The sequence below is a fragment of the Bison bison genome, unplaced genomic scaffold, assembly GCF_000754665.1.
Source record: "Bison bison bison isolate TAMUID 2011002044 unplaced genomic scaffold, Bison_UMD1.0 scf7180017864153, whole genome shotgun sequence".
In the NCBI taxonomy this organism is placed as follows: Eukaryota; Metazoa; Chordata; class Mammalia; order Artiodactyla; family Bovidae; genus Bison; species Bison bison.
In genome coordinates, this window is record NW_011494725.1 from 368876 (window position 1) to 392812 (window position 23937).

At 40.8% G+C, this 23937-nt stretch overlaps 1 protein-coding gene and 1 pseudogene across 1 annotated transcript; one reads left to right on the top strand and one right to left on the bottom strand.

Moving 5' to 3' along the window:
* Positions 1-531: 531 nt before the first annotated feature.
* On the bottom strand, positions 532-17847 carry IER3IP1 (immediate early response 3 interacting protein 1). The gene is made up of 3 exons (XM_010840961.1): positions 17646-17847; positions 2987-3088; positions 532-1726 (listed from the first exon to the last, which is right to left on the bottom strand). The coding sequence occupies exons 1-3, from the start codon at positions 17734-17736 to the stop codon at positions 1671-1673; spliced, it is 249 nt and encodes an 82-aa protein (XP_010839263.1). The 5' UTR covers positions 17737-17847; the 3' UTR covers positions 532-1670.
* Positions 17848-18764: 917 nt separating this feature from the next.
* LOC104989331 lies at positions 18765-21853 on the top strand (annotated as a pseudogene).
* The last annotated feature ends 2084 nt before the right edge of the window (positions 21854-23937 follow it).

Genomic DNA, 23937 nt, shown 5'->3' on the forward strand with positions numbered 1-23937 from the left:
CCTCTTTGATTTCTTTCACCAGTGTTTTATAGTTTTCTATATATAGGCCTTTAGTTTCTTTAGGTAGCTCTTCTTTCTCTTTAAAATTCTATTGCCTGTGGAGAAGCAGGAGTGCCCTCAGTTAACTGCTTCTTTTGAATCTGTTCAAAAGCTTAAATTCAAATTCATGTGTCAGATTCTTAAATTGCCTTTAAGAGCAAAATATGTTAGTTACTCCCATTAGCCAACAAATCAACTAAGGATCCCTCATAAACTTCTTTGGTTCAGCTGTAAGGCCCCCCTGCTCAGAGATCTTCCATCTCCAGCTCAGGCATGGCCAACAGGCATCTAATACCTGCCCTTAAGTCATAGAATCAGAGTTGTTCATGAGTTGTCCTGATATATGTCAGCAATGCTGTTAATTCATTGAAGAAAAAAGAAACTCATTAAATCTCTGTTCAATGATTTTAGAGCAAAGAACATATAGAGTAAGTATTATACACAAAATAAGATTAACACTGACAGATATATACTAAGGTACAAAAACAAGTGTTTGACTTGGAAATTGAATTTTATTTACAAATGTTCTCTTTTAAACACAGATGCCGTTCCACCCCTTTTAAAGCATTATTAACTAATTTCCAGAAAAACCATTTACATTATCTTAATCTTTCTGCATAAAACGGTATTATGGGATAAACAAATATGGGATGGTCTAAGACTTAAAAACAAAACAAAAGACAATTTATCCACCATGAATGCTCTAGTGTCTGACAGAATGAAGAATCACCAATCACACCCGTTAATGTGCTACTCCAAGAAACCTGATAATTTAGGGAGGTAAATGCTTAACAATAAAGTCTTCTTACATAGTGTGGTTTAATGGTGATTGTTTAGGATTGCTCTTGCAGGCTACTATTTATGCTGATTTTAAAAAATAAGTCATCATTGTTAAAAAGGGCATAGACTTTTCTATACAGATTTTTCTTTAACCTTTGCAAATATGTAGATACTGATCTGGTCTCATCATTCAGGCCAATTAATAAAATAACAAATGCATGAATAAAACTTAAAATGAAACTTAAAAACACAATCAACATGTGACTATCCAACCTAAGAAAATTAGAACTCTCCCCAAAATCAGAGTATTGGTCCTCAATAGTTACTATAGATTTGAATTTTTCATAGCTGAGACAGTATACAGACAGAATACTTAACCAACGAGTTCAAAATAAAACAATCCAAATTATCTAACATTTTATATTTTAAAAATCCTTTAAATTTTATCTAGGAGGATAATTGTTCTCACATCATAACTAAGTTACAAGAACTTTGAAAAAAAATTCATCCCTGAGAAGTCAAAGAGAGAAATCTCTAAAAACACAGAAGTGACAGTCCTGCACCCTTTTAACAATCTTTTCCATAGCATGAACTTTTATCAGCAGTCAGCAATCCAATGTATTCCAATCCTCGACAGTTATGGCCTCTGATGATACGATCTTTTTACAATAAAACTGTAAGTACAACATTTTTTAAAAATCAGATAAATAGGGACTCTGGTTTTATTGTCAGGTTTACATTTTTGTCAAGTCCAAGCAGAGCCAGCTAAGATATGTATACTTCAATAAAGACTGAAGTAATAACTTCTGCTGGCAGCTCTTCTTCGGAGTCTCCGTTTCCCCCACTGATCTTCACCCAAACAGTAAAAGTAATACAATTGCAATTGAGTTTACTATTATCAATGGCACTGCAAAGAAAAAACAAATTTAATTATTAAACAAATCAGAAAAGAACTAAGTCAGGAAGGTAGAAATACAGTATGTCATCAGAATCACATTGCAAATCCTTATCACATAGCAACATTCAAACATGCATTGGATCATAAAATCCAAACCTTATTTGAAAGAGGGCTTGTGTGACTGGGTAAGGGGTCACAACTGTCACAACTAGATCAATACAAAGTAATCTGGGGATAGTGCTGAAGCAGCTCTGGGAACACAAGCAAACTGGACCCAGGCAAAAGTAGACCCACATGGTTGCCAGCGATATCTGACATTAGAAAAACAGTGCAAAGAAGATTCTGTAGCTTCATCACTAAATGAAGAATGAACTTATTTATCATTCTACCCAAAGCTGTGATGAAAGCAGCTAATAGACAGACAGAGGTAGAGGTAGTAAGAGACTCTAATTTTAATAGTTTCAAATAAAAGGTTTTGAACTCCCAAGTTGTTCTAAAATATTTTCTAATAAAATAACAGACATGGGGCCTGTATTTTTCTCTTGAAAGTCTTACAGGACTCTAGATAACTTTTCTACTTAGAAGCAAAAAGAATTTCTAAAAGGCAAGAACACTAATGTCTTTCAATCCCAAGTGGTGACATACAGGTAGCAAAGAAACATCACATCACTGAGCATTCCATCTGCATCAGTTGGCTTAAATAGAGAAGGCAAGAGAGGAAAAAAACTAGTAACTTTTTAAGCACTAAAGCCAAGTCAAACAGAAAAAGTCTCCACTACAAAAATTGTTGGGAAGCTCAGTACAAAATAGCCGGTTGGAGGAAGTCCTTGGGAAAATGGTGAAGGGCCAGAAATACCCCAGCTTGATGTACCCGGGCAGAAAAACATCTCCTGCCTTTGGTTATGCCCGGCACCAAGATTTAATAATAAATATTAAGGATGTTGCTTGAGAAAACGGGTTATGGGATAAGCTCATGGGTCACTTAGAGCACGCTGTCCTTGAAATATTTTTACTGATTAGGTGTTAACCCCATACCCACTCTGCTGACTGTATACTCTAAGCTCTTTGTTAATACTTCTATAAAAAGGCTTGACTGCAGAAATAAACTTGTCAGTCCTAAGAGACTGTCCAAGTATCCTTCTTTCAGGTTCGTTGCTTCCAAGTCCCGGGGAGAAAATCTCCACCAAAAATGACATTCACACTCGGAAGTTTTGCTACTTAAACCACAAAATTAAAATGAAAGAGTGTTCTACTAGTTTTGCTTCTTACCTCTCATCACGGTTCTTACAGATCGAATAAGGTTCATTAGCTGAGATTTAATTCCTGGCTCTTCTCCGAATCCTCCAATTCCCTGGTCTGTTCCCCAGCCAACTGCATAACATAAAGATGATAAGCTGTGTTAAAATTTATTAAGCACTTGCCTTGCTCCCTCATTAGTCACCTTCTAAAACATAACTTTGAGTCTCTGTTAAAGACATAAAATATAGTCATATGATTTAAAATTTTTAGCGTGTATTTTTTACTCTTGATAAGCAGCACATTTAATTTCCCTTTTAATTTTATAAAATAAACTATAGCCTAGTAAATTATTCCATGGCACTGAATTCAGTAAAGATGACTGTTGTGACAACCTAACTGTTATCTTTCTTTTTTTTTTTTTTCTTTCTCCTTTTTTAAAACATTTTTCAGGTCAGAACTGAAAACCAAAGCATATTGTCAAGTTGAATAATAAATTAGTTCAACTCAGAATTCATAAAAACCAATGTAATTATTAGTATAAAGGTGTTGCATCTAAGTTTCACTATGTGTTCACCTGGGGAAATATTAATACAAACCTGTTCACAGCTTGGATAGGTCTTCATAGCATGGCAACAGAGGTATATCTTTTTAACTTGACCATTCCTCTTCATTTCTCAATTTTGAGGTGAGGAATTTAGCCTACTATCTAATCCCACTTATTTTTAGTAAATGGGTCTTTTACCTTCTTCTGTCATTTTCCTGATAATATAAATTATTACTTCTTTACCTTTATTTGTTCATCTTTTTTTTTATTGCCTTACACATTCTTCTAGAGGCTCACACATCCTCATTTCTGCAATGTCCTTCTCTTGTCCTTATTTCAGGTCCACTTTTCATATCTCTTATGACTAGGTATTTTTTTAATCTCCTATGACTACAGGGCTTAATTAATTCCTGACACACTAACCATTTAACCTGAAGATGGAGAAAAAGTTTTTATTTTATATATGAAAGAACCAAGTATCAGCTAACAAGATTTCATATTGCTTAATCAACTTTTACTTGCTTGAAATAAAGGTTAAATAATGGTTGCTTTTTTGGTTACATCAATACTGAGATATGCTACGGTGTAAAACTAATATAAAATTCAAGTTCACAACAGAATAGGTATGTTTTGACTCCCACTCACCCTTCAAGACCTAGCTCACCTGTGTTCATAGCCTTCCTAGTCCACGGAGGTGTTACTTGTTTCAAGCTCCCAGAGCTCAACCTCCATCACAATGGTTAATATCACAGCCTCTACCATCTTTGGCCAGACTCTCAATAGATGCCTCTGCAATTTCACCTCAACCTCTTTCTCCCTTAAAGGGCTAGATCTTTCTAGCTCACAATGTGTGATGATTTCCATCATCTACTGAGTGAAGTCAGAAGCTCCTTAAATTAAAATGCTAGCCCTGTATCATACCACAACCCTCCAAGTATTGCTATTCACACTCAATTCCGATTAACTGCTATACATGTTAAAGGCAGCTTCTGAATCCAGGTCTCAGTTCAGTTCAGTCACTCAGTCATGTCTGACTCTTTGTGACCCCATGAACCGCAGCACGCCAGGCCTCCCTGTCCATCACCAACTCCCGGAGTTCACCCAAACCCATGTCCATCAAGCTGGTGATGCCATCCATCCATCTCATCCTCTGTCATCCCCTTCTCCTCCCTCCTTCAATCTTTCCCAGCATCAGGGTCTTTTCAAATGAGTCAGTTCTTTGCATCAGGTGTCCAAAGTGTTGGAATTTCAGCTTCAGCATCAGTCCTTCCAATGAATATTCAGGACTGATCTCCTTTAGGATGGACTGGTTGGATCTCCTTGCAGTCCAAGGGACTCTCAAGTCTTCTCCAACACCACAGTTCAAAAGCATCAATTCTTCAGCACTCAGCCTTCTTTATAGTCCAACTCTCACATCCATACATGACCACTGGAAAAACCATAGCCTTGACTAGATGGACCTTTGTTGGGAAAGTAATCCAGGTCTGTCTGACTTTAAAGTCAAGGCCTTTCCTAATTCCCCTCTATGTCATAATAAACCTTGTTTTACCCAAACAGTAACTACTGATTGTAAGTCATATTATAAATTCCTGGAACTAAATTTAGTCTTTCTTTACCTTTCCCTTCTCCCCAACCCCAGAGCAAGTACTTAATATACATTTGTGGAATTAAACTGAATTTATAGCAAACCGAGTTAACTTTGGATAAACAAAGGTATGGTAAACCCTAGGATCGTAGATAAAACTTTCAAAGAACCATGTTTCTTTATTTTTAAGACACACAAAGCATAACACAAACCATTCATTCATTGTAGCTTTGAGGGAGGGAGGAAGAAATCCTCCAATATTAAATGCATAGATTTCTCCAAGTTAAAAACAATCTCAAACCTGCATTTTGCTTGCTTCTTACTTCTGGATCTCTGGCAAGAAAATATATTTATGCTGTTTCTCCAACATTTACTTTTACTATATAACAAGTTCTACTATAATTTCTTTGTCCCACATATTTTCTAGGTATTTTTCTTTCTCTTTTCTAGGTAGCTCAAATCAGAATTCTCCACTATATGGCAATTCTCTGTCATCTAAGTTCAAAGGTGTAGTACCAGCCTTTAACTACTTACAATGTGGTGAAAATTATTTCATAATAGTGTCTTGAAAAGACATAAAACACAAAATGGCTACCACCACCAGTTGTATTATTTTCCAAACCAGTTTAGTCTTACTCATATAAACCCACTTAACAACTCTGCACAGTAAGAAAGCAGCCTGGTTTCAGTTAAACATAATGGTTACTGTAAGGAAGAATGTCTCCTTGACCCTCTTAGGGTCCTTGGTTATGTCTGAAAATTAAACTGACAAAGACATTAACAGGAGAAAAGCATACAAAGTTTATTAAGGTTTTACATGTACCTGGGAGTCTTCAGGAGAAAATGAAGACCTGAAAAAGTGAGCAGAACAGGAAACTTCTACCTTTTAGACAAGGGAATAAATTTGTGAAGAATTAACAAGAAAAGGCATTTGGGCTATGGATAATGTCATAAAGTAATACAGTCTGTCTGGCCCTCAGTTCCCTGTCTCTGGTGCTAAGAATGTCTCCCTTCCTTCTGGTATGGGGAGGATACCTTTCACATGAGAAACTTATTTCCTGCTTTCAGGAAAGAAGGGGCAGTGAGGGGGGAGGGTGGGGTGATCGCTCTTCTTCTGGTATTTTCTCTAAACTCCTTCAGCTTGAGATGTTCAACACGCCACAGTGACTTACTTGGGGGTAGCATGTCCTGAACCCCATCAGTGGACACACACTTTTAAGTTAAGACTTCTCCTGAAATCTACTAATAATAATATGTCCAACTCTTTGCGACCCCATGGACTGTAGCTCCTCTGTCCATGGAATTTTCTAGACAAGAATGCTGGAGTGGGTTGCCATTTCCAGGGGACTTTCCCGACCCAGGAATCCAACCCACATCTCCTGTGCCTCCTGCACTGGCAGGTGGATTCTCTTACCACTGAGCTTACAAGAGTAATAAGAAAGAAGTCCTCAGGCAAGAGAAGTTAATCCGAACAACAACAGAAAAAGATAAACGGAACAATAACTGACTTAGCAGAGAAAACTGAAATCTAAACCTCCAGGGAGCACACAATAAAAAACTGAGGTGAATCTTGCTGAGAATCCTGAAAACTTGAGAGAAACTTCAAAATGCCAGTGAGGGTGATGCGGTTTTGGAAACACAGGAGGACTAACTGAAAGTCCCCACAGGAGAAGTTAGTGCCGCTCATCCCCACCTCCCTTTCCTTAGACTGAACTGATGGGAAGAGTTTCTCTCTCTCTTACCCCCTCAGGAGACGGGTTTACTCTCAGTGGAGACTGAAGCAGGGAACCTCCAGACCTGGGGTCTCGGGAAGGTGGACTGAATTAATTAATTAAGGTCTACAAACCTAAGTGTCAGATTCCTGCTCGCTTTCCCTGCTTGTGTATCACATAAGTCTGGAACATAAGAATACTTACATTCTGCAGACAGGAAGTTGCACACTTACTCAGGAAGTTGGTCAATTAGTGACTTCAGTTAGTGACATACAGGGGGATTTAATGAAACGGTGAATTTAACTCAGACGCCCACTGGTGAGTAACTCCCAACCATATACACAGAGCTTCCAAAGAGCCTCTCAGGGTTTACTCTTTAGAATGAACTGACAGTCAAGAGGGAACAATTCTGAACATGGTAGGATAGAGTCAAGCCAGAAAAGAAGGCTCTGAGGAAGAGAGAATGCAAGAAGTTCATTTTTTTAAAAAAACGAACATCCTTAGAGAAAAACAACTGTAGCTACAAAACTCAGAGAACGAGATGCCCTGAAAAAGGGAACGTAAAAAAGGAGCACTGTTCTCGCTCTATCAGCATAAAAAGTTCAAGAGGCTGACACACCAAGTTGAAGACACCTACAAGACAAGAAAAACATTAAAAAAGGAATATCAATATGTCAAAATAACTGGAGTTTCAGAAAGAGCAAAGAAAAAACAGGAAAAAATTACCTAATGAGGTGGCCAAAAAGCACACGGAAAGATGTTCAACATCACTAATTATCAGAGAAAATGAAGTCAAAACTACAACGAGGTATTAACTGACACCGGTCAGAATGGCTATCATCAAAAAATTTACAACAATAAATGCTGGAGAGGGTGTGAAGAAAAGGGAAGCCTCTTACACTGTTGGTGGGAATATAAACTGATACAGTCACTACACCACTATGGAGAACAGTGTGGAGGTTCCTTAAAACTAAAAATAGAACTACCATATGATCCAGCAATCCCACTCCTAGGCATATACCCAGAGAAAAACATTATTCAAAAAGATACATGCACCCCAATGTTCAACAGCCAGGACACGGAAGCAACATAAATGTCCATCAACAGAGGAATGGACAAAGATGACGAAGTGCATATATACAATGGAATACTATTCAGCCGTAAGAACAAAATAATGCCATTTGCAGCAACAAGGACGGACCTAGAGACTGTTTGTCATACTGAGTGAAGTCAGAAAGACATATTATTATGATATCATTTATATGTGGAGTCAAAAAAAAAGAGGGGGTACAAAATCACTGCACATGGTGACTGCAGCCATTAAATTAAAAGACGCTTACTCCTTGGAAGGAAAGTTATGACCAACCTAGATAGTATATTCAAAAGCAGAGACATTACTTTGCCAACGAAGGTTTGTCTAGTCAAGGCTATGGTTTTTCCAGTGGTCATGTATGGATGTGAGAGTTGGACTGTGAAGAAGGCTGAGCGCCGAAGAATTGATGCTTTTGAACTGTGGTGTTGGAGAAGACTCTTGAAAGTCCCTTGGACTGCAAGGAGATCCAACCAGTCCATTCTGAAGGAGATCAGCCCTGGGATTTCTTTGGAAGGAATGATGCTAAAGCTGAAACTCCAGTACTTTGGCCACCTCATGCAAAGAGTTGACTCCTTGGAAAAGACTCTGATGCTGGGAGGGATTGGGGGCAGGAGGAGAAGGGGACGTCAGAGGATGAGATGGCTGGATGGCATCACTGACTCGATGGACGTGAGTCTGAGTGAACGCCGGGAGTTGGTGATGGACAGGGAGGCCTGGCGTGCTGTGATTCATGGGGTCGCAAAGAGTCGGACACGACTGAGCGACTGAACTGAACTGAACAAATGAACTTATTTACAAAAGTACAGTCATGGATGTAAAAAACAAATTTATCATTACCAAGGGATGGGGGAGCGATAATCTGGGAAATATGAGGATTAATATATATACACTACTATATATATAAAAAAAAGATAATAAGAACCTGCTGTATAGCACAGGAAACTCTACTCAACACTCTATAATGGCCTAATGGGAAAAGAATCTTAAAAAAAAAAAAGGATATAACGGATTCACTTTGCTGTACACCTGAAACTACCACAAATGCTGTAAATCAACTATATTCCAATAAAAGTTTTTAAAAGAATTATCAAACACATATTAAGAGATGATATCCCAAAACTGAGGGATATGAGCCTTTAGGCCAAATGGGCCCAATCAGGGTACGGCCCAATGAAAAGGAGACACATAGACTGCCACATTATTGTAAAATTTCAGTCTTCTAAAGATAAAAGGGCTTCCCAGGTAGTGCTAGTGGTAAAGAACCCTCCTGCCAATGCAGGACATGTAAGAGATGGGGGTTCACCTCCTGGGTTGGGAAGATCCCCTGGAGGAGGGCACAGCAACCCACTCCAGTATTCTTGCCTGGAGAATCCCATGGACAGAGGAGCCTGGTGGGCTACAGAACATAGGGTTGCAAAGAATCAGACATGACTGAAGCGACTGTGCATGCAAAGATAAAGAGAATACCCTAAAGGGTCTCTACCTACAAAGAGTCAGGAATCACAATGGCATTAGACTTAACATCAATAAAGGAAATGAGAAAATTAAATGGAATAATGTCCTCAAAACTCTAGAAAAAGTGGTTCCAATCTAGAATTCTACACCTGAACCACAAATCAACTAGAAGAAAAAAATTATGATTTTTTTTTTAACTGTTCAGCTGTAATATGCATAGTCATATTAAATATGGAATACTGGTATTACCAATAATTGGCTGGAGATGTGAGAGGCGGAGAAGGGAAGTGTGTGTGTATTTGTGCTTATACAAGAATGAGTGTGCCACTGATGGTACAACTGTGCTAAAACCTTTCACAATAGTAGGTCAATGATTTAAAACTTGAAAGAGTTAAAAATAATTGCTTTAGAAGAATAGAGGAGGTTGAGGAGAGATGGAGCAAGAGGCTTCTATTTTTCTTTATAGGTTGAAGGGCTTTTTTGACCTTAAAACCACACACATACATTGCTTTGATAAAAATAAAAATGACATTTAAAAAGAAAACCTGTAAAGCTACTCCTCTATTGGAGAAACCCCTATGGAATTCAGAGCATGAACATCCTGCGGGCAAGGACAGGTTCCAGAGAGGGGCTTCAACCACAAGTCACTCTGAATTGCTCTATAACTGCCTTTAGACAGATGCTGGTTTCATTTCCTTTACCTGCTTTTAGGAAATTTATCCTTGCTAAAACTATCACTCCTTTCCATTCAGGGCCACAGTCTCTTAGATGGTAAAAAAGAACTTCTTTAAGTACTTTGTGGATCGTGCACATAATGAGGAGTGATCCCAGAAAAAAAATATATCTTCCAATTGCTTGCTCCTCAACAAAACAGGATAAAACTCTACAATATAGAGAATACCATGATTTAAGCATCAGCACTTAAGTAATTTTTAAAAAATAGTAAATTATCGGCTAATGTTAGCTTCTCTATTCTTATGCCACTAGAATGAAAAAGAAAACAGAATTTTGGGGAGAGTGAGGAAAACATTCCTCTCGATATTCCACAGACAAATACAAAATTGACCAGTGAAAGATCATCTGCCAGGGATTACCTTTTACTGTAACAAATAGTTTTCTCTCCAACTGCTACTAAAGAGTGTCAGTTGTTTTTCTAAGGAACCTGGCCAAAGTTTTAAAGAGCTTTGCTTTTTTTTTTTAAGGATAAAGACTGAACTCTGCAGCTTTCTTGTCTATAGCTGGAGGGCCCAGCAGAAAACAAATGATAAGACCAGCCAGCAGCTGTTGCTGCCAATCTCAGGAATGAACTTAAATAGAAAAAGTTACTAATTGTAAACACCACATAATGTTCTTCCCCTGCCCAGACTTCAAAAAGTCACACACAAAAGGGTAATCCATCCAGGTTCAGTCAACAATCCTCAGCTAGATACATTTTGAAGAAAAAAGTATTAACGCAGTTTTGAGAACATTGGCAAACCTCAGCTTCTTTGAGATCAGTTTCCATTTCTATGAAAGAAAATGAATGTGCTTTATTTTGTGTCACCAAGTTTGCAGGGCTATCATAAATGTAAAAGTACCTAATAAACCACACAAAGAACTCTACTAATATAAGTTTGAAAAAATTACCTTGATCAAAAAGAACACTGCTGAAGTGAATGATCTAGTATACTCAGACTAATCTTTCTTGGTTCAATATAATTCCCAATTCAACACAATTATTTCCACTTAACCTTTGACAAAATTAAATGCTTTTCAGTAATATATATTTAAATAGAAACATGTATCTATAGAGTTTCTTCAATGTTTTATAAACTGCATGCTCATCTATGTCTATCATATGTAAGGCCTATGGAATACCTTGTTCATTTCTCTGTGGTGGTGGCTTAGTTGCTGAGCCATGTCTGACTCTTGAGACCCCATGCATTGTAGCCTCACTGACTGCTCTGTCCATGGGATTTCCCAGGCAAGAATACTGGAATGGGTTGCCAGTTCCTTCTCCAGAGGGATTTTCTGATCCAGGGATTGAATCTGTGTCTCCTGTACTACAGGCAAATTTTTTACCACTAAGCCACCAGAGAAGCCCTCATTTCTCTGTACATTGATGCAAATCTGACTTATTGGTTTTTTGTTTTTGTTTTTTAATATTTACTTATTTAGCCACATTGGGTCTTGATTGCGGCACATGGGATCTTTAGACCAGGGACTGAACCCAGGCCCCCTGCATTGGGAGCATGGCATCTTAGCCACTGGACCACCAGGGGAGTCTTCTGACTTACTGTTTAAAATCTACCTCCTTTAGGAATTTCTCTATTATTTAGGCTCACACAACCCTCACTGGGGGGGTTTTCATAGATGTTATTTATCAGATTGAGAAAGTTCTTTCCTATTCCTAGTTTCTTGAATGTTTTATCATGAAAGGGTATGGGGTTTTGTCAAATTTTTTTCTTCATCTATTATAATCATGTGATTTTTATTTTACTAATATGATGAATTAAACTCATTTTAAAAGGTTAAATCAACCCTGCACTCTTGCGGTAAATCCCACCTGGTTTAGTTTGCCAGTGTTCTGCAGAGCATTTTTGTGTTTATATTCATCAGAGATACTGGTCTGGGGTTTCTTTTCTTGTGCTGTGTCTGGTTTTCATACCAGGTTAATACTGGCCTCAAGGCATGAGTTGGGATGTCCTCTCTCCTCTCTATTTTGGTATTAAGTTTTCTTTAAATGTTTGGTAGAATCCAGCAATGAAGCCTGGGTTTTCCTTTGTTCAAAGTTTTAAAACTACTAACTTAATCTCTTTACATGTTATAGGTCTAATCAGTCGGTTCAGTAGTTTGTGGTCTTTCTAGAAATTTGTCCATTTCATCTAAATCATCTAATTTGTTGGGATACAGTTGTTCACACCATTCCCTTAACATCCTTTTCATTCTCTAAGGTAGTGATGTCTCCTTTGATCACTGACTTTAGGAATCTGAGTCTTCTTTTTTACTGTTTGCCAATTTTGTTGATCTTCTGAGAGAATTAGCTTTTTGTTTTGTTAATTCTCTTTATTGTTTTTCTGCTCTGCATTTTATTAATTTTCACTGTAATCTTTATTATTTCCTTTGTTTTTTCCCCAGTAGGGGAGGGGGGAGAACTGGATGTGGCTCAAACACAAGAGAGTCTCACTGCCCTTACTGAGCTTTAATAGATTTTCTTGGCAGAAAAAAGAAGTTTCTCTGTTTGTTGTATATTCTTATGACAATTTCCGGTGACTCTGAATGTTTGTTTTTTAAATAATAGTCACTAGTTATAGTGGTTTCATTGAAAAGAGGGTCCAGTGAAGGTTCTCACATCAACATTTTGGAAGTGCTCTCCATTAATAATTGTATTTCCAAATAATCTGTTTAAAAGTGGGCAGAGGAAGTGAAGAGTCCAAAGACATAAAAACGGCCAAAAAGTACATGAAAATGTATTCAACATCACTATTCATCAGAGAAATGCAAGTCAGAGCCACAATGAAATATCACCTCACACTTGTTAGAACAGCTATTACCAAAAAAAACAAGAGACAATAAATGCTGGCAAGGATGTGGAAAAAGAGAACCTTTGTGCACTGTCCACAGGAATGTAAATTTGTACAGCTGCTATGGAAAGTAGGATGACGGTTCCTCAAAAAATTTCAAAAAGAAATACATTTAGTAACCCCATTTCTGGGTATTTATCCAAAAGAGATGAAATCATTATCTTGAAGAGATATTTGCATTCCTATGTTCATTCCAGCACTATTCACAATTGCCGAGACAAGAAAACAATCTAAGTGTTCACTGACGAATGAATGAATAAAGAAAATGTAATGTACGTATCGGAGAACGCAATGGCACTCACTCCAGTACTCTTGCCTGGAAAATCCCATGGATGGAGGAGCCTGGGAGGCTGCAGTCCATGGGGTCACTGAGGGTCGGACACGACTGAGCGACTTCACTTTCACTTTTCACTTTCACTTTTCACTTTCACGCACTGGAGAAGGAAATGGTAACCCACTCCAGTGTTCTTGCCTGGAGAATCCCAGGGACAGGGGAGCCCGGTGGGCTGCCATCTATGGGGTCGCACAGAGCCGGACACGACTGAAGCGACTTAGCAGCAGCAGCAGCCGCAGCAATGTACCTATACAATGAAATATTATTCAGCCACAAATAAGGAAAACTTGACATATGTGACAACAAAGATGGAGCCTGAGGACACTATGCTAACTGAAATAACTCAGAGGAAGACTACTACCGTACTATCTCACCTATATGTGGGATCTAAAACCATTGAACTCATAGAAAGAGACAGTAGTATGGCGGTTGCCAGGAGCTGAGTGGTGGAGGAAATCAGGAGATATTGGTCAAAAGGTACTCTCAGTTATTAGATGAGCAAATTTTGGGGATCTACTGTACAGCATGGTGACCACAGTTAACAACACTGCATTGTTTACTTGAAAGCTGCTCTGAAAGTAAATCTTAAATGTTCTCACTGAAACAATATCTACAATAAAATGGTAATTATGTAAGGTGAAGGATATGTTAACCAACCTTACTGTGGTAAGCATTCTGCAATATATATGTGTACCAAATCATCACAAATATGTCTTACACTTACACAATGTTATATGTCAATTAAATCTCAAAGCTGGGGGAAAAAAGAATGATGTATTAACATTTATAAATGGCTAATTCCCACTTAATAGCTTCATCTGTCTCCTGGCCTGCAAAAGCTTGCTATGTATTTTTAATACGGCCCTTTCAGAAAAAAAAATGTTTTCTTCCAGCTTTATTTTTACCTTTCCCACTTAGATCTACAACATTCTTGCAATTGACTTTTGTGTTTAGCATGAAGCAGAGGGTCAAGATTCATTTACTTCTTTTTGAATATCCAGTTAACCCAGAATCATTTATCGAAGGACCTTCCTATCACACTCTGCTGTTACCTTTATTAAATTAAGTGTCCATATAAATATGTGTCTATATTTGGATTCTCCACTCTGCTCCATTGTTCTATTCTCCAAAAAACTTTTATTAAATTTCCTTCTCCTTAATTAGCCAGAATCAGCTTCTGCTGCTTGCAACCAAGAACCCTGACATGAATAAATAATTTCAGGACTCAATCCTTGAACCTCTCTGAGAAAGAGCCTTCATTCCAACAGTTTGAAATTACCAGCCAACACTAAAAATCCCCATGTGTAAATCCTGCCCAAACCTCCCTTCTGGGCGCCAGACCTGTATACACAAATGCCTACATGACATCTCTCTCCACTTAGAAGTCTGAAAGGTAACCAAAAATACACTACTTCCTATTCCTATTCTAGGACTTAGCTTTAAATGCTATTTCCTTAGGAACCAACACTGTCCTAATCCAACCAGGAGGTTACATTCCCATGGTTCTTACCTAGTTCTCTTCCTTCAAAGCATTTATCCTAGACTCAACTATCTGTATAATTATTTATCTGTTCTACTGCTCTGAGAACAAAGACACTGGGTCATGCTCGCTGCTACATCTTTCCACGTTGCTCACAGTGATTGGCCTATTTGTTGTAAGGAATGGAGAAAAACTTTCTGCCACCAACTCTAGGAACCTCCTGCTTCTCCAGCTAACTTTTCCTCCTTTTTCAATAAAGAAAGTATCCCACCTCCCATTTATGCCATCTCCTCCATGTGTACCTTAGGTCCCATCTCCACCCACCTTCTCAGAATCCTTCAGCTATCAGTCACCTCATTTCTCTCCTGTATCTTTTATTTTTCTCTCATTACTATTTCTTTCCTGTTAGCCATTCTTTTTTCTAACCTTTAATTATGAAAGTTTTAAAACATATTTATCACTCAGATTTAATAACTGCTGATTTTTTAAACATTTTATTTTATATTGGAGTATAGTTGATTTACAATGTGTAATAATTGTTGACTTGGGGGACTTCTCTCATGGCTCAGTGGTTAAGAATCTGTCTGCCAATGCAGGAGACACAGGTTCAATCCCTGATCTGGAAAGCACCCATGTGCCATGGAGCAACTAAGCCCAGTTGCCGCAACTATTGCGCCTGTGCTCTTGAGCCTGGGAGCCATAACTACTGAAGCCCACACCTCTAGAGCCCGTGCTTTGCAACAACAGAACCCACCGCACTGAGAAGCCTGCACACCCCAACTAGAGAAAGCCCTCGAAGCAACCAAGACCTAGCATAGCCCAAATTAAATAAATAACTAATTTTTTAAATTATTGACTTTTTTTTTTTTGCCTTATGTGCTTCATTTTTTTCTCTGCTTGATTTCTTTAAAAATAAATTGCTGGTACTATAATATTTCACTCCTGAATATTTCAGTATGCATCTTTATCACACTAACAAGATGTCCAGTGATTCCTTAATATCATCTAGTATCTAGTCCATACTAGAATCTTCAAAATGTTTTTTACAGTCGATGTGTGAAGTAGAAGTCAACCAAGGTCCACATGCTGCATATGAATACCTTCTTAATCTCTTCTTCTTTATATTTGTATATTTGCTTCAGTGTTCACTTTCTCCCCACGTTTTTCATGGCACTGACTTACAAAAGAACCTGACTAGTTCTCACTGTTGCTGCTGCTGCTAAGTTGCTTCAGTCGTGTCCAACTCTGTGTGACCCCATAGACGGCAGCCCACCAGGCTCCCCCGTCCCTGGGATTCCCCAGGCAAGAACACTGGAGTGGGCTGCCATTTCCTTCTCCAATGCGTGAAAGTGAAAAGTGAAAGTGAAGTTGCTCAGTCGTGTCCTACTCTCAGTGACCCCATGGACTGCAGCCCACCAGGCTCCTCCGTCCATGGGATTTTCCAGGCGAGAGTACTGGAGTGGGGTGCCATTGCCTTCTCCCTCACTGTTGCTGCTGACACCTAAAAACAAAACCACCACAAAACATATCCCCGTATCCCCTTCCAGCTACCATTTCTTCATTTCCTTCAACTTAGTGTAAAGCAGGGATGAGAACAGTACTTGTCTCACAGGGTTCTTGTAAGGGTTACACAAGTTAGTATGTGTAAAGCACTGGATACAGATTCTGGCACACGGTTAGTGTTCAGCATTAGGTATCATTATTGTTATTATATCCATTCAACTTGTATTATACTCACAATATCTACTTGCCCTATTTGAAACGGTGCTTTCCACATCCACTCTTCTACACTTCTGAACTGTTCTCCATAAAGTAACCAGAAAGATCTTGCAAATAACACAAATCTGGTCACATCACTGCCCTGCTTAGGACCTTTCCAATTTTCACACCAGCTTTTTACCCCTCACTTCCTGACCCTTCACCTAATGTTTACTGATACATTACACGTTTCCGGTTAGACATACTTCCTCTAAGATTTCCAAGACTCACAAGTTAGTATGTCCCAACACATCTCTTTTGTAACATTCTGCATACTTGTTATTGGCACTTCTTCAGTTTTTACTTAGAGTAACTTCCATTAGAAGGGTAGGATAACTGTTGTAACCTCAGCTCCTATTACATGGGCCCGGCACATATTTGTGCTCAATAAATCTGTCCTGAAGGAATAAATGAAACGAATCAACCTTGCTCCTGGGTTTGAGTTTCAGTGATCTACACTGACACGTTCCGCACGCTGTGACAAATGATGTACCATCATGCAGTATCCTGCCGTAATTGTGCCTTAGACAGAAAAAAAGCAGCCTTCCCAAGTGGCATGGAGCTCGCTGGATTGCGAGATCCCTGTAGGCATAATTTGTCTTCCCTGTACGCTCAGATTCTAGGCTGGTGCATCACAGGCACCCGATAAACTGTGCTGAATAAACTTTTCTTGGAATGCGCGTGGCTGGATGTTGTGATAATCCCAACAGGCTTCCTTTCCTCTTATCTCCAAAGCCCAGGAACCCCTATGACTCTCCATCAGTTCCTTCTTCAAACTACCCACGCTCCAAAATGAGCCACGCCCCTCCCTCTTTCACTGAAAACCCACACCTCAGATTTTTGACAATTAAAAGCAGCCATGGAAACGTGTACTAAATTCCTAGCCTAAACTAGTCGCAGGCAAGGGCGTCCCCGGCTCTACTCATCTCCGCTTCCCGACCCCCCAGGGCTGGCACCCAGCGGGCGTCTGTGGAACAATCTTCACTCTCCTGTGAGACGAGAGTGGCTCGGCTTCCCCACCCAAGGAAGGGCCCCAGAGAGGCGAGCCCTTGGCCGCCCGTCCGTCCGTCCCTGCCCAGGTGGTCCCCTCACGCGGCCCTACTCGGGTCCGCGATCCCCGAGCTCCGCCACCGCCCCCTCAGTGCGGCCCACCGGCCCCACTCACTGTTCTTGAGGAAACGCTCCTCGTGAAGCACGGCGATGGCATTGACGCAGAGAAGGGCCGCCTGCAGCAGCGAGTACAACGTAAAAGCCATGGCCACCCACCCCAAGGCCCAACTGACTCCTCTCCCTCGGCGGCAGGGGACGTGGCGCCGCCACGTCCGGCGCTTCCTACGGCAGCTAGCGAGGCCCAAAACGCGCCCTGAGAGGCTCCGCCCCGTCTGGCTAAGACCCGCCCTACGCTCACCTCTGCAGGGCGTGTCTGCTGAGCTGTGTAGACCCGCGCTGTCCAATGCGGCAGCTTGAAAGTGACTACTGAACATTTGAATAGTGTCTGGCCCTAACGGAAATGTTGTAAATGTAAAATACACAGAACGAAAACAGAACGTAAAATCTCCCGATAATTTAAAAGTATTGATTACATGTTGAAATGTTTTGATTATATTAGGTAAATAAAATGCAAACATTAATTTTTATTGTTTATTTCTATTTTTAAAAATGTGGCAATGAGGTTATTGATAATGACATGGGGGCTTGTCCAATACTTCCATTGGACAGCGCTGTACTAGATGCTCCCAAGTGTTGTATGAGATGTTAAAGCTGCTGCTAAGTCGCTTCAGTCGTGTCCGACTCTGTGCAACCCCATAGACGGCAGCCCATCAGGCTCCACCGTCCCTGGGATTCTGCAGGCAAGAACACTGGAATGGGTTGCCATTTCTTTCTCCAATGCATGAAAGTGAAAAAATAAAGTGAAGTCGCTCAGTCGTGTCCTACTCCTAGCGACCCCATGGACTGCAGCCCACCAGGCCCCTCTGTTCATGGGATTTTCCAGGCAAGGGTACTGGAGTGGGGCGCCATTGCCTTCTCTGTGAGATGTTAATAGGTAATTCCTATTTTACAGATGAAAAAGGCAAATAAAAGTTTTTATAAAAATTTAACTGAAATAATATGGGTTGAGTTGCACCCCACAGGCCTCCAAGGACTGTGCTTGCCCGAGTTCAAGACCAAAGGAAAACCCAGGAGTCAGAAACAGAAATAATGATGTAATGGATGAGGGGGCAGGAACAGGAATACTTACTGTCAAAAGCAAGGCCCTGGAGTGACACCCCAAGGTGGGCAAGATATGGCAGCAATCTTCATTCCTGGGGAATGGTGCGGTTGGCGGGTAGGGATGGGGGGATTACCAATTACAGAGTAATTGGCTGTCACCTTGGCTGATTGGTTACCAGGATTACCAGGGAAACCAGCAGAGGGGCATGCCCTTCACTGCTCCTTCAACAAGAACAATCACTGGCTGGGGTTGGGGCAAGTGTGTGGGTGGGTCAGTCCTGAGTGTAGGGTGTAGGTGAAGCAGGTCCTGGTGGAGCAGGTGGTTACAGAGAGAAAGAGAACAGCCATCTTGGGGGGTCTGACCTTACAACAGGTCTTAAAATTACTGGATGAGAAACATTCTCTCCTTGATCAAACTCAACCTTGGCCTGTAAAAACTACAGATTCTCAACACAAATGATTTCATCCAATCCCCTATCCACATATTAAAAGACTTAGTTTCTAACAGCTCAATCCATAAGAATTAACCCTTATTATTGTTTAGTTGCTAAGTTGTGTCCAACTCTTTTGTGACCCCATGGACTGTAGCCTACCAGGCTCCTCTGTCCATGGGATTTCCCAGGCAAGAATACTGGAGTGGTTGCCATTTCCTTCTTTAGGGGATCTTCCCAAACCAGGGATCAAACCTGCGTCTCCTGCATTGGTAAGCGTGGCCACCACGGAAGTCCCTAGCCCCACCTTAAAGTGCCTGCCTGAGAAAGTTCAAGGCTCCCCCCAAAATTTGCTGTTTGTTCTAGCCCACACCTGAAAATAGGCAACTGACCACACCTTCTTAGAGCACTTATGAAAGGGGATTTATGATTGTGAGTCCTTCCTCTGTCCCTTTGAGATATATATGTATCTCCTACTGTTGAAGGGTGTCTTACTCAAGGACCTAAAAGCCATTCCTTTAAAATGTAATCACCAGGACTTCCCTGGTAGTCCAGTGGTTAAGAATCCACCTGCCAGTGTAGGGCATACCAGTCGATCCCTGGTCAGGGAAGATTCCACGGGCCATGCAACAGCTAAGTCTGTACTTCACAACTACTGAGCTCCTGTGCCTAGAATCCGCGATCCCCAGCAAGCGAAGCCATCCCAGTGAGAAGACGGCACACCGAAGCAATGACTAGCCCCTGCTCACTGCAACTAGAGAGAGCCTGTGCACAGCAATGAGGACCCAGTGCAGCCAAAACTAACTAACTAAATAAAGGTAAAAAAATAAGAAAATGACTTTAAAAAATAAAATTAAATGAAAAATAAAATAAAATGCAATCACTAGGAACGATAGGCCGTCTATCTCCTGGTCTCTGTATGAAGGAAGAATTATAATTTTGATCATTTTAGCTAATAGACACAGCTGGCCTAATAAGCATTCACACTGACCGCCAGAGTCGGACACAACTGAAGTGACTCAGCACACAGCGCACACATGCAAAGTAATCATTTCCTGAACTTCTCGGTTTCCCCTTTAAAAAGGGAAAAGCAGCACATTAGGCCCAGAAAGGATTTTGGAAGCCTGTGTGTTGCAGCTGCTGGAAGAGATTCTAGCCAAAACCACGAATAATTAGTCAAACTCCCAAGAAGAAATTAAGCTTAAATGGGCCAACCAGTTAGTGCCTACAGGGAAGAAGAGATATATCGTTTCTCACAGATACACATAAGCACTATCTCCAAAATCGGCCTTAAGTGCAAATCAGGTAGGGACAAACACAGGAAGATAAAGTAAAGGGAATAAAAGAAACAACAGGATGCCAACAAAGCCTCCAGTTTTTCAAGGTCCACAAAGCTGTAGACACTAATGATAGAGACAGAATGTGGTTTTTGTAAGGGGAGAGTGACCACTCCAAGTTTTCTATCCTGGGCTGGGTAGCAGGAGGGGAACATGCGGGCCTTGTCTGGAAGCTTTGGTTAAGTGGTGACTCGCAGTTTTGTTTTGTTTTGTTTTGTTTTTACTAGATTATTGGTTACTGAAGAGAAGGGAAAGAGAGATGACTGGAGGTTAGGGATGGATGAAGTGGAGGTGAGAGAAAAGCATCTCACAGTCACCCCCCTCTGTCTCCACCACTGGGTTACAACTCACATGATCTAATTCTTTTATTGTCAAAAGAATCAGGTTAACCTCTCTGGGCCTTTGTTATATCACCTATAAAATTAGGCGATTATGATCTCTAGGGCTCCTTCAGTCCCCCAAATCTCTAGATCTAGCAAAAGCAGCTTAAAATACAGTGTACAATATTTGTACCAGGTTATCTGATTCATCACTTTTCAAATATCCAGGCTGGTAGACTAAGCTGATAACAGCAGATTATATCCTTAAAAAGAATTGTTCCTCTGATCTCCTTACTTCCAAAAACATTCAAATTCTTGGATTTTTAAAATGTGTTTATAAAATAGTTGTCTCGGCACTGCCCTCAGCGGTCCCGTAGATGCATCTCTTGCTTTAATAATGTTTGGATGGAATAGACCCAGGGACCCCCACCCCCTCACCCTTACACCAGCCTCCCACCACCCTCCAACCTTTTTTTAGTCACAACCCTCAGAATCAGCCACTCAACTCTCCCCGATCACCAAGACCAGTGAACATCATTTTTCAAGCGTAGCTTCTCATTAGTGATCAACCATAAGCTCCCAGAATCGTCAGAATTATTCCACTGAGGTGGAGGCCACAGTCATCTGCCTGGTCAACACATGTCTGCTGGCCTCCTACACCTACCTCTCGCTGGGCTTCTATACTGACCACAATGATGTGGCTCTGGAGGACATGGGCCACTTCTGTGAACTGGCTGAGGAGAAGAAGCAAGAGAGGGTCCAGCATCTCTTGAAAATGCAAAATCAGCATTGCAGCTGCACCCTTTTCCAGGACATGCAGAAGCCGTCTCAAGATGAGTCAGGAAAACCCGGGATGCTATGGAAGCCACCCTTCTCAAGGAGAAGAACCTGACCCAGCCCTTCTGGATCTGCATGGCCTGGGTTCTGCCCTCACAGACCCCTACCTCTGTGACTTCCTGGAGAGACACTTCCCAGAAGATGGGAGAACACCTGACCAATCTCTGCAGGATGGCTGGTCCCCAGGCTGGGTTGGGCGAATATCTCTTCAAAAAGCTCACCCTCAAGCATGACTAGGAGCCTCTGGAGCCCAGCGGCCTTTGAGGAACCCCCCTAATGTCAGGGCTTCACCCCTTCTCTGTGCCTTTTGTTGTTGTTTAGTTGCTAAATCATGTCTAACTCTTTGCGACTCCATGAAATGCAGCCTGCCAGGCTTCCCTGTCCTTCACTCTCTCCTGGAGTTTGCTCAAGTTCATGTCCATTGAGTTGGTGATGCCATCCAGCCATCTCATCCTCTGTCACCCCCTTCTTCTCATGCCCTCAAATCTTCCCCAACTTACTTTTTCCAGTAAGTCAGCTCTTTGCATCAGGTGGCTAAATTATTGGAGCTTCAAGTTCAGCATCAGTCCTTCCAATGAATATTCAGGACTGATTCCCTTTAGGATTGACTAGTTTGGTCTCCTTGTTGTCCAAGGGACTCTCAAGAGTCTTCCCCAGCACCACAATTTGAAAGCATTAATTCTTTGACATTCAGCCTTCTTTATGGTCCAACTCTCACATTTGTAAATGACTACTGGAAAAACCATAGCTTTGACTATATTGACTTTTGTTGGCAAAGTGATGTCTCTGTGTTTTAGTATGCTGTCTAGGTTTGTCATAGCTTTTCTTCCAAGGAGCAAGCGTTTTCTAATTTCATGGCTGCAATCACTGTCTGCAGTGATTTTGGAGTCCAAGAAAATAAAATCTGTCACTGTTTCTACTTTTTCCACTTCTATTTGCCATGAAGTAATGGGACCAGATGCCATGATCTTAGTTTTTTTAATATTGAGTTTCAAGCCAGCTTTTTCACTCCTCTTTAACCCTTATCAAGAGGCTGTTTGGTTTCTCTTCACTTTCTGCTATTAAGAGTGGTATCATCTGCATATCTGAGGTTGATATTTCTTCTGGCAGTCTTGATTCCAGCTTGTGACTCATCCAGCCCAGCATTTTGCATGATGTACTCAATGGCACCCCACTGCAGTACTTTTGCCTAGAAAATCCCATGGACGGAGGAGTCTGGGAGGCTGCAGTCCATGGGGTCGCTAGAGTCAGACACAACTGAGCGACTTCACTTTCACTTTTCACTTTCATGCATTGGAGAAGGAAATGGCAACCCACTCCAGTGTTCTTGCCTGGAGAATCCCAGGGACGGGGAGGCCTGGTGGGCTGCCGTCTATGGGGTCGCACAGAGTCGGACACGACTGAGGCGACTTAGCAGCAGCAGCAACTCTGCATAGAGGGCTTCCCAGGTGACTCAGTGAGTAAAAAATCTGCCTGCAATGCAGTAGATGCAGGGGACATGGGTTCAATTCCAGCATCAGGAAGATCTTCTGGAGGAGGGCATGGAAATCCACTCCAGTGGAGAATCTTGCTTGGAGAATCTTGTGACAGAGGAGCTTGGCAGGCTACAGTCCGTAGGGTTGCAAAGAGTCAGACAAGACTGAAGCATCCGAGCACGCACACTCTTCAAAGAAGTTAAATAAGCAGAGTGACAATATGCAGCCTTGACATACTCCTTTCCCAATTTTGAACTCATCTGTTGTTCCATGTCCAGTTCTAACTGTTGCTTCTTCTTCTTCTTCTTTTTTTTTTTTAAACTGGTGCTTCTTGACCTGCATACAGGTTTCTCAGGAGACAGTAAGGTGCTCTGGTATTCCCATCTCTTTAAGAATTTTCCACAGTTTGTTGTGATCCACATAGTCAAAGGCTTTGACATAGTCAATGAAGCAGAAGTAGATGCTTTTCTGGAATTCCCTTGCTTTTTCTATGATCCAACGGATGTTGGCAATTTGATCTCTGGTTCCTCTGCCTTTTCTAAATTCAATTTGTACATCTGGAAGTTCTTGGTTCACATACTATTGAAGCCTAGCTGAAAGATTTTGAAGATTACCTTGCTAGCATGTGAAATGAGCAAAATTATGTAGTAGCTTGAACATTCTTTGGCATTGCCCTTCTTTGGGATTGGAATGAAAACTGACCTTTTCCAGTCCTATGGCCACTGCTAAGTTTTCCAAATTTGCTGAAATACTGAATGCAGCACTTTAACAGTATCGTATTTTAGGATTTGAAATAGCTCAGCTGGAGTTATGAAATTCCATCATCTCCACTACCTTTGTTTCCAG